The following is an 11,288-nucleotide window of genomic DNA, read 5'->3' as shown; positions in this document are numbered from 1 at the left end:
GTATGATATTTCATTATTATACTATGTTATTAAAGTTTAAAAGCGTATCAGGTATATAACCAATAATGAGACATTTATATTTCAAAATTTGAGGTAAACTGCTTTCAGGAATAGTCAAAGAAAAAATTCACTATCTTCTTAAATGTCAACAACCTAACAAAGTTACAAAAGTACTGTTATTACTATGAATATTATAATTATATAAGGCTCCCAGAAATTCTGATCTCTAAAGAAAAGGATTATTGACTGAGGTGCTTACTTTTTCTCCCTAGAAAGTTGAGCTATTTTTATTCTTCTTTCAAGGTTTATTAGTTACTGGGCCTAATGTCTGGAGTCACTTCAATACTATGTTGTTAGTTTTAAACCTCCAAAGCCACTGGGGCCCAGCTTGTACTATCACAAAACTTCAGAACCAGCAGCGATTTCTGCTTAGGTGTTCCAGCTTCCTTAAATCTCACCAAACCTTGCAAGGTGGCGCTCTTTGCATGAAAGGTTGGTATCTACTCTTATAGATCACAATAACATTTGTTTTTTAAGTTAAACACCACCAGCTCTAGTTTTTTGATCTGCTGCAGAAAGTGTAGCAGATCCCCTCCTTACCCAATAAAATTCTGTTGACTAAAAGTGACAAAGAGCAAGCAACGAAAGGAAAAGCCCCCCCAAATTTAAGAGAATTTAACATTTTGACTTTGTAATGGGTTGAAGGTACACTTTGGAACAGATGTATTTTCAGGGGTTCTTATACTCTTGAGGGTTCTTCCCTCTTGCTTTCATTCTCAGAGTCAGCATGGCCTGTGACTTCCTGAACACACACAGTATATTAAACATCCAAGTCTGGGTTCCTCCTGGCCTCTAGTGAGGTCAGCTTCTACTTCCAGCTCTGACCCATCCACACCCTTGCAGCCACAGCCAAGACCCTGATGTGTGATCTCCGGCTACGCTGTCTGCTTAATGGGGCGATCATGCAAGCTACAACCAGAGACAAAGAAGCTTGCGTTCCTACCAGTGCAGCTAACTTCGAGGCAGCAGCATAGCTTGCAAATCTATCAAACTAAACTGCAAGAAAGACAATCTGATTTAGAGAAAAGGCGTTCTGCTACAGTCATTAAGCACAAGTAATTTAGATTTTTTATATTGTCTCCTCATTTACAAATTTACTGTATCAACGCCAGCCAATGGAACGAATTTCTTAAGTAAATGAGAAATAAATAAAAGAGATAGAAAGATAATCAAATTACATAAAATAATTCTCTTCCCTAGATGTATTTTTGAGAGAACTAATAACAGTGGCAAAATTATAGGAATAATAACATATCATAGGAGGTAATTAATTTAAATTAGCATCACGTTTGAAGAAATATAAGTAAAACGCTTTATGGACGTTTACTTTTGTACAAAGAAGGCAGGCCTGGAAAAGCATGCGTCGATATCCTGAAAATTAGTTATGGCCATAAATGGTTTAATTGAAGACGGCAATTTAAAATATGATATTGTAAATCTGCAACTTGGTTTCAGCTGGGGGAATTTAATTTGGGGGACAGCGGAACCCTAGGCTGCAAGTTCATTTGCAAAGCTGCAGATCCAGCCCCTGAGCTTCTGACAATTCGCCTACATTAATATTGATGTCGCCTGTGCAATCTATTTCTGTTATTTTTATGGTTGTTATTCTACGTCTGCAAAGGTCATTTAAATTATACTGCGGCCGAAAATTTGTTTCATAAATTTTGATATAAATACTAATTACACCCTCTCGGAGAGCCAGCAGGGTAGCTTTCATTTATCATGTTTATACGACCTGCGATGACAGAAAGGGAAGACTCGTGAGCTTTTCCCGAGACCCACTAAGGCTGGTAGAAGAGGCAGCAGGTTGCTGGGGGTGAAGAAGAAATTCCTACCACAATCACTGAGATTTCAGAATCTTTAATAAGGTACGAAAGGTTACCAAACAGTTCTGGAAACTAAAGTGTACATACGAGTTCTAGCCATAAATATTGAATAGCTGTAACATGAATAAACCGGCCCTTTACATGCGGATAAATATGGAAACTAGGAATTATATACATTATGTGGTTGTATCTTTTGCCAAAAGCAACTGGACAGGTATAGTTTATATCTTTTTTAATATCACTTTACATAAACAAATGGAACAGTTTGACACGCAGATCCAGGGTCGTACTATACGAATTCTTGACAGGACGTGAAACGACATTTTACTGCACTAAGGTACTTAGACTTTGGGACGAAATCTTTTGCACTTTATACAAAAAAAGCACATTAATACCAATAATATTCTGTTAGGTCGACGTGGAGACTGTAATCGTACAAAGTAATTCACATTTTGGTACACATTTACTAGAACATTCTGGCCATTCAGTACAAACAGTTGGCTTTCGGCCTCCCAACCCCCCTTCCCCTCCCCCTCCCGCTCCCGCCCGGCCCCTCCCCCCTCCCCCAATGCAAAGACCACAACGCCACGATCCCACCCGCCCGTTCCAACCGAGATATAACTATATACAGAATCCAACAGTACAGTTTTAAGCTAAAATTTCTGTATTTACAAGAATGCAAAGCAAAAAAAAAAAAAGGAAAAGGCCAAATCCCCGAGAGCCTGTTCCCGATTCCCAGGAGAAACCGGCCCTCGGGGTTGGCGGCGTTTGGTCAGGCGGCCGCCTTCTCCTCGCCCGCCCACCCTCCCACCCGTTGGCGAGCAAGCCTTTGCCCAAAAAAAGAAAGAAAAGAAAAGGTTTGGTGCCTTCTCTGACTCGGTCCTGGTTCTATCGGCAGGTTTAGAAAAGACAGGATTGGGGGGTGGGGATGCTGTGTGATGCTCAGGGTTCTTTCACTTAAGTGTTGTATACGCGTGTGTGCTCAGTCTCTTAAATAGGGTTTTGTTCGGTGTTTTGTTTCTGATTTTAAACGTACCATTCGTTAAAATTGGAAGAGAGCGCGCTGTGGCCGGCTGTGTGGTGGACCGCGGAGGATGAGGGCGACAGGGAGCTGGTGGTCGGGTTGTCTGTGGAGGGAGACACGATGGTGGGCGGCGTGGAGGACTCGTAGCCCGAGCTGGCGGCAGGCGAAGGTTGCGAGCCCTGCGAGGAGGATTCATGGACCTGCGGGAATAAAGTCGCGTTTTTACAGAGATAAAGAGCCGCCGCGGCGGCTGCTTAGGGAGCATGAAGGCCGAGCGCTGCCTGCCGCCCCCAACATCCCCCCCCGACCCGGGAGCCCTGGATCCCCTTGAACTCCAGGGAGGCCCGACCCGTGGGACTTGGGCTTGGTTGCCCCGCCTCGGCGCTGCAGAGACCCGGCTCCGGGAAAGGCCAGTGCACCCCCCTCCCCGCCCCGACTCACAAAAGAAAAGAGATCTGGGAAGCCGGAGGCTGGATGTGAGGCCAGAGCCCGAGTGGTGCCCACACACACACACACACACCCACCCCAGCAACCGCTGAAATTTGCTGGCTCAGGCTTAGGTGAGCCGGCGCTCAGGCCCGCGTGCAAGACCCCAACTCCGTGGCAGGCGCTGCCAACCAGGCCGCCGAGGCCGCAGCTTCGGCAGCACCATCCCGCCGGGAGTGTCCTGGCTCCCCCTCCGTCGCAGCCTCTGCTCGCTTCTTTTGACTTTCATTATTAAACAGTGCATTTAGAAGGGCCGTGGGTGCCCGCATCCCCTTCTCCAGCCCCCGCCCTTTCTGCGCAGTCTGCAGAGAGGAATCATGGCCTTCCCGCCTCTGCGGGCTCTTGCCACCGCCCAGCGGCCACCGGCCGCCCGGCCCCGGCCGCAGAGCCGCGAGGGCTCCTGGCTGCACGGCGGGCGGCGAGAGCGCGACGACTACCTTCATGTGCTTGCGCAGCGAGCTGGGGTGCGTGTAGGACTTGTCACACATCTTGCAGAGATACGGCTTGTCGCTCGTGTGCACGTGCATGTGCTTCTTGCGGTCGCTGCTGTTGGCAAAGCGTCGGTCGCAGCCCTCAAACTCACACTTGAAGGGCTTCTCCCCTGGTGCGAAAGGCGAGAAACAGAGAGGTCTGATTAGAACAAACCCCGCGGCTCTTTAAAAAGAAAAACAAACAAATATTAAAAGTAAAGACAAAAAGGAAAAAAGCAGCAGCTCAGGGTTAGCACTTTTCAAGCTCAAAAACCCGGGTCGCTAATGAAATCATATACCTGCCTTGGAATTATAAACATCTGAACTATTTTAATTCAATCCAATTAGATCCAGATTTTACTATTTTATTATTATTATTATTGGTGGTGGTAGTTTTTTAGATCCCAGAGTAGCAGCAGGTCTGGCTGCAGGTTTTTAGGCCCGGGGCTATACAGACGACTCCTGGAAGCTCCTACCTAGCTCTCGATTTCTAATTTTCACATTCCCGGCTGATTCTCCTGCTGTTTCGCTCTTCTCTCCTCCCCCCTACCCCCTCCTCAACGCTCCGCACCCTCCTCATCGCCGTCGCCGCCCCCACCCCACCCCACCTCCTATACACACATTTTATAGGATAATCTGGGCCGAGAGCTCAGCACTGCAAGTTCTTCTCTGACTCAAGCGTTAAACGCCAAGTTCCACACGCGATTCTCAGAAATCACCCAGGCCCACCAGAATCATGAAGCAGCCCGGACTCCCGGCTTTGTTGGCCCAAGAAGCCCAGAACGGCTTGCCCGACCCAGATTGCAGCCCTAAGCTCGCCGCGAACTTTTCTTTTAACTGCTCCCGACTGGTCTCCTTATTTTTAAAGGCCAGCTCAAGGTATTCGGTGTTTTGAAAACGTCCTCATAGAATCTAACTGACAAAAAGGACTTCTCCGCCTTCTGCCGAGTCTCCCGACTCCTCGAATCTACTTACAGACAAGTCATTATTAAAATGACAAGCCAAGCCAAGGTTTAAATATACATAAACCTTCAAAAGCCTCCACAGGCCCGACTGACTTGCTTTCACCACGGCCACCCCCCTTTTCTTTCTCTGTTTTTGTTTCTATGCTCCTTCATCCGATCTCCTCCAGTTTCCTCAGTTCCTCCCTTTAGCAAAGTCCTCACTAAGGTGCGTAGAAAGGGGATGTTGGCTGGAAGCAAACGTTTAGATTTGCCTGCAGCTGAAGCGGTTGGCGCCTCCGCCTCCACCGCCGCCGGGCGCCAGCCACCTCTCCCGGCTTCTGGCGCACCAAGGGCTCCCCAAAGCCGGTTTGTCTCTTAGCTCTCCCGGCCTTTCTTAAGTTCTTATTTAAAATTTTATATGCCCAGATCCTTCTCCTCCAACCTTCTCCATATGTTATTAGACTTTCAAGCCTCAAACTAAAACCCAGAGCACACTTTCGCTGTCTGTCTGCTGAAATCTGACTTCCAGACCCAACCGAGGCCGGGTTTGTGCGCCCCCGCCGCTGACTTTTGAATTGCGGGTCCCAGGCCCGGGATAGGGAACCGAGGGCTGTCTAGGACAGCCGTTTCCGTACCTGTGTGCGTCCTTTTGTGGATCTTTAAGTTCTCAGAGCGCGCGAAGACCTTGCCGCAGCCCGGGAAGGGGCAGGGGAAGGGCTTCTCGCCGGTGTGCACGCGGATGTGGTTGACCAGTTTGTATTTGGCTTTGAAGGGCTTGCCCTCGCGCGGACACTCCTCCCAGAAGCAGATGTGGTTGCTCTGCTCCGGGCCGCCGACGTGCTCCACGGTGACGTGCGTGACCAGCTCGTGCATCGTGCTGAAAGTTTTGTTGCACGACTTTTTGGGGTTGGCCAGCTGCTCAGGCTCGATCCACTTGCAGATCAGCTCCTGTTTGATGGGCTGGCGCATGTAGCGGAAGAAGGCGCCGGCGCCGTGGTGGGCGGCCATGTTCACGTTCATGGGCCCGTAGCCGTGCAGCTGCGGCGCGGCATAGTGCTCTGAACGCGGACTGGTCACCTGGCCGTACTGCTCGGGCCGCGGGTACATGTCCCCCGAGAAGCCAAGCCTCATCTGCCCGTTGACCACATTGGGCGATGCATGGCCCGCAGCCTGCTCGTGAAGGCCGGGGAAGAGGAGGTGGCCCGCGGCGTCCGTGTGGCCGTGTGGGCCCCCGAAGCTCCCGGCCGAAGCCGCGAACAGACTGTGTTGCGCGCTGGCTGCAGCCGCCGCGTCGCCAAAGCCCCGGTTGCGGAACAGAAAGTCCCGCGTGGAGTTGAAGGCTGCGCTCGAATAGGAGCCGACGTGGCCCGGGTGGTGGTGATGTCCCAGGGCCGCCGCAGCCGCGTAGCCGGGAGCCTGGGATGTGAAGGCTGTCTGGCCCGCGGAAGCCAGCTCGTGCGAGCTGGGGTTGAGCTTGAAGGCACCCATGCCGTCGGCGAACGGGTTGATGCCCAGGCCCACGTCTCGCTCGGCCACGTCGCCCGCCGAGTGGTGGCGGGACGCGCCAAAAGTGGTCACGCCGATCGCGGGGTACTGGGGGCCGGCGTCCAGGAGCATCGTGGCTGCTCGGGGCGAGCCCCGGCCTCCCCCGCCCCCCCCCACCCTCGCCCGCCGAGGAGGGAAAATTAGGAGGAGGAGGAGGTGGTGGAGGAGGAGGAGGAGGAACGGGAGGCGGAGGAAGAGGAGGAAGAAGAAGAGGAGGGAGGAGGAGTCGACCCACCTCGCGAAGTCCTAGCCCGCAGGCAGCGGCGCGGCGCGGCGCGCCGGGGCGCCCGCCCGGCCAAGCGCGGGGAAGCCGGACGGCTGCGGGCCGCGAGCAACGCGGGCTCCGGCGCCTGCCGACCGGACCCCGCCGGCCCGGCTCTCCCTTTCTCGTCGCTCAGTCTCTGCCGAGAGGACCCCGCGTCAAGGCTGCCCGGGGAAAGGCATGGAGCATCTCAGCCCCCCAAAAAAACTTCCTCCCGGATTTGTAGCATAGAGGAATGTGAGCGCCGGAGCCGCGACCGCTCGCTGTCTCTCCGCCTCGCTCCGTACGCCCCTCCTCACTTCTCCACTAGCCCCTCGCCCTTTCTTTTTTCTCTGTCTCTCTCTCTGTCTCTCTCCTTTCTATCAGGCTCGCCTCCTCGCTCCTTCACTCTCCTTTTTCCCCCTCTGCTTTTTGCAAAAAAAAAAAAAAAAAAGAAGGGAGGGGGAGAAAAAAAGAAAGAAAAAGCCAAAGAAAAGGCGCAAATCATGCACAATATTGTCTTTTGCGGTTTATCTTCCTGGGGAGAAACTTTCACCTCCTCAGCCGGGCGGTGAGCGCGAGACTGATAGCAGCAATCATTCCTGCAGATAAATGAATTGAAAGGACGACACCGTCCCCCCCTTGATGAATGGGAGCAGGGGGAGGCGTCACGTGCCGCCGACGCGGGCGCCCATTGGTGCGGCGGCGCTCCCCCCGCCCGCAGCCGCCGCGCCGGCGGAGGGCGCGCCGAGGCGCCGCGCGCCGTTCATTGGCCCGCCCGCCTCATCAATCCCAGGTATTGTAAAGCGCTTGACATCCCCTTTTGACAAACAGGGCTGCCAGGAGTAGCAACTTTTTTTTTTTTAGCCAAATTTTTCCCTCTTCTCATGGAAAAAATGTTTTGCCACGATTTCTTTTCCTTTTCGCGGTCATATACGTTCTCGCTCGCTCTTTTTATTCGTACCCCTCTCCCTCTCCACCTCTCTCTCTCTGTCTTGTCCTTCTGCAAACCTGCTCTTAGCTGAGCTATTAGCGACTTCGGGCGTCTCCGAGAACAGGAGGCGGGGATGGGGCTGGTAAACACAGCTAAGGCACTTCCAGAATGTCCCGATTCAGCAACTTTCTTTTCTTTCTTCCCCCCTGTCCCCGCCTTGAAGGGAAGCAAAGGAGGCTTTTGTTATTTGGTCCTTTTGAAGTTTGCTTCCCTCTTGCTTCGTCCCCCTCCTGCTTATAATTTAAGATCGCGGGGGCACACAGGCACTCCACACTCTCTTCACAAGAAATGTTATTTCTCAGGATGAGCGGTTGCCTCGATTTTTCTCACTGTTATTAAATCAGTCAGGCTTTTTGTGCCCTACCCACACCCCCGAAAAAAAAAAAAAAAAAAAGCTCAGGTGGATCAGGGATCAGGGCTCTAACTTTCCTGGTTGAAGTTTGTTGTCGTTGTTGTTTTTAAGCAAATTAAAAATATTATTGCCGATTTTTCTTTTTTCCTTTCCTGTGTTATTCTTTTCTTTTCTCCCTTTTCCCTAGTCTCCCGTGTCTGGCCCTCCCGCTAACCCCTCCCTCTGCACTCGTGTTCCCAACCCGGGCCCCTTTCATTCAGGTAAAACTGTAAATTTCCCAACGCGCCATTGTTCTTCAGGATTGCCCAGAGCTCCCTAGAAATCCCCGAATACTTTTTTGGTATTTAAATCTCCGATAGATAGGACCAATGTAAATTTTGTGACATTCAAACCTTTTCTAGTTCACAAATCAGTCACCCTTGTCACAGTTATTGAAATTCCGCAACTCGCCACACCAGGACGGTGGAAAAAGCGGGCGCGGTCTTTGTTGCCGACCAGGCTTTTGATCGCCAGAGAAAATTTACTTACCTTCAGATGAGTGAGCAGAAAAAGAAATAACACTCCCTTTGATTTAGTTAGGAAAATGCAGACATTTGGATTCAGTGCAAACATACAACACTCGCTTGTTTTCGCGATGCGGCCCTCGATTAACCTGTCTTTGCCCAGCGCAAAGTCTATTCAACAACTGCGCGTAGTTGCTTTTTGTCCCGTCCACAAAGAGCCATTGACTATATATTAAAATGATTGTTGAAAGGTAGAGGAGTATGGCACTTAAAAGCAGGGGAAAAAATCCCTGTGACTCAATCAATTAAGGCGAGCAACATTTATGCATTTCAAAAAATGCATGCAGTTACGGGGGGTTGGGGGATGAAGGTTGCATTTCTCCGCAGCTCTGTTTAAAACCCAGCAGCCCGGGCCGAGGGTTTAGCAGAAGCGTCTGCATATTCATTAGGTCTAATTATTTTCTAGTAAGGAAAACACAAAAAGCCAAGAGTCGGAATCCTTCAATTTGCCCTTTGTTTCTAACTTCATTTGGCTTCTTTGCAGCTGAATCAGAGCCCTAAACTCTTTTCTCAGACAAAGAGACCTCAACTCATCCTTTCACAGGCGGCCCCGTTAGGAAACTCACCAGTGCCTGGGCGAGAGGAAAATGAAAATGAATATTTTTGCCCAGCTGTCTGCTCAGACTGCACTGGCTGGAGGAAGGCAGGGTCAGAGTCGGCCTTTCCTCCTTCCCGGTTTTCTGTCTTTTCACCAGCTAGACTCCGGCTTGGGGTTGGCGAGCTGAGCTGCTCTTTTCCTGGGTTCTCCCGCCTCAAAACTGGACTTCTGTTAGTTGGGATGATTTCCTGGTGTCTGAGGGAACCTGGCTGAGCATTTGAGCTTGTTGTGCTGGGAAACAGAAATTTGAGAAAGAAAAAAAAAAAACACACACACACACACAAATGTTCAGTCCCCAGCAACAAGTCTGAGTCCAGCAGCCCCGGAATTCCCTGCCAACTTTGAGTAGAACTGGGATGGGGAATGGAGGCAAAGGGGTTGAGGGTGTTTTTTTTTTTTTTTTTTTTTTTTTCTTCTTCTTCTTCTTTAACTACCATACACTTTGTTCAAAAAAGATATAGCGGAGCCACTCAGAGTCTTTTCTGTTCCCTGTAAGGGGAATTTGGATCCTGCCTCACGGTAGTCATAAAAATCTTATCTGCAAGGTGAAGTTTTCTCTATAGGCTGTGCTGCTTTCACCAGGGAGAACAAATATTGAACCCACCTCGCCTGCCTTTCAAAAAAAAAAGAAAAAAACAGGGAGGGGAACTGAGGAGGGAAGGGTAGTGGTTGGGAGGGGGGACGAGGGAAAATAATTCTACAAAAAAGAAAGTCAGTCCTCTCCTCTCCAGTCCGTGGAATATCCAAGGGGGACGTTGACAAGAGGGTATTTTTAGGAAACGCGTCCAAATATACAGAGTAAGAGTGAATGTGAGAAAAAAAAAAAAAAAGTTGTGGGTTGTAGAAGTTATCAAGTGGGATTTGCGGCGCTCTCTGCAGGAAACGCAAGCGGCTCCAGTTCAAAGCCACATGCACCAACGTGACATATAAGCCATTAAAATATCATCCTGACGGCTCATTTCTGCTTCATCATACATTCCCCAACTGCTCCCCGAAAGCTGGAAAAGGAGAAATGAAAGATGACCGCCTCGCCGGAACCACAAAAGAGAGGCTTGGAGGGTTCTGTGGTCCCCCCTCAGCCACCCCAAAGTGATGTGCAGAAATGAGGCGATCCCGGCAACAGGTGGAGCGGGGTAAGTGCGTGAGTCCGGGGGGCAAGCTGACCGGACCTGTACCCCCAGCCGCGGGGTAGAACGCACCCAAACCCCTCTGGGGTAAAAGGCCCAGCTAGATGTCTTTCCCCATCCCCCCCCCTCCTTAGCCCCTCAACTGTGGGTATAGGCCCCACCCCACTGACATTGAGGGGAGGAGGGGGCCCTTCCGCGGAGAGGCTACGCTGGGGATGAGTCCATCCCTTCTTCTCAGAGGGGGGTGGGCAAGGGGGATGAATGGGGCTCCCACTGGCACTCGGACCTGGAGCAGCTCGTGCCGCCCGCCTTCCCTCCCCTCTCTGTAAATCGCCCGGGTGCCCCACCTTTGGCACCAGAAGAGGAGTCAGGGCCCTGAGCTTCCCTCGCCCCCAGGCCCGCGCAGGAGGGGGGCCCCTGTAGGCAGCTTCTCCGTCCTGCCCCCCTACCCAGGACGGCGGGGAAGGACTCGGCTTCCCCTCTCCGGGGCCAAAGGAGCCGAGTTAGGCCGGCTGGCTGCAAGATGATGGAGCCTCTCCGCCCCAACCTGCCGGGAGATGCCGGCTGGGTCAGCTGCGGGGCCCGCATCCTCGCCCTGGTGCGGTCCGGTCCTGCCTCGGGTCGCTGGCCGCTGGGATCCACTCTCTTCGCGCGGCCGCCCGTGGAATGGGCACTTGGCTTGCTTTCTCCCGGATGCGAACCAGGGCTGTGACTAGCTCCCAAGGGAGAAGGCCGCAGCTATCTGGAGTTCTCGGCACTGCCCTAGACATATAGAGGCCCTAGAAATTAGGGACAATTGGGGCGGGAACAGAGACTGTGAAAGAAATCTAGCACTGTCCCAAAGGTTTAATAGGAAAGTTTGGAGTTGATGAATAGTCCGTGGGGACTGCTGGGAGCCAGCGAGGTCTTAGGAATGGAGAAGGGGCGTTGGAGGGGCCGCAACTTAGCCTGCACCGTCTGCAGGAAACTCCCTTTGGATTTCAAGATCATATTTCGACCCCTTTTCCGACAGCAGTGGCCTCAGAGCGACCCGCGAAGAGGTACCGCGTACCCTTCCA

General features: G+C 51.6%; 1 protein-coding gene across 1 annotated transcript; it reads right to left on the bottom strand.

Moving 5' to 3' along the window:
- Window positions 1-2,912: 2,912 nt before the first annotated feature.
- On the bottom strand, window positions 2,913-6,427 carry ZIC1 (Zic family member 1). The gene is made up of 3 exons (XM_061167833.1): window positions 5,446-6,427; window positions 3,834-3,997; window positions 2,913-3,110 (listed from the first exon to the last, which is right to left on the bottom strand). Exons 1-3 carry the CDS (start codon window positions 6,425-6,427, stop codon window positions 2,913-2,915), a joined length of 1,344 nt encoding a protein of 447 aa, XP_061023816.1.
- Between the last annotated feature and the right edge of the window lie 4,861 nt (window positions 6,428-11,288).

The sequence above is a fragment of the Dama dama genome, chromosome 19 (assembly GCF_033118175.1).
Source record: "Dama dama isolate Ldn47 chromosome 19, ASM3311817v1, whole genome shotgun sequence".
NCBI classification, from domain to species: domain Eukaryota; kingdom Metazoa; phylum Chordata; class Mammalia; order Artiodactyla; family Cervidae; genus Dama; species Dama dama.
Note: the sequence above shows the minus strand (reverse complement) of the source record. Positions and strands in the feature narration are given on the sequence as shown.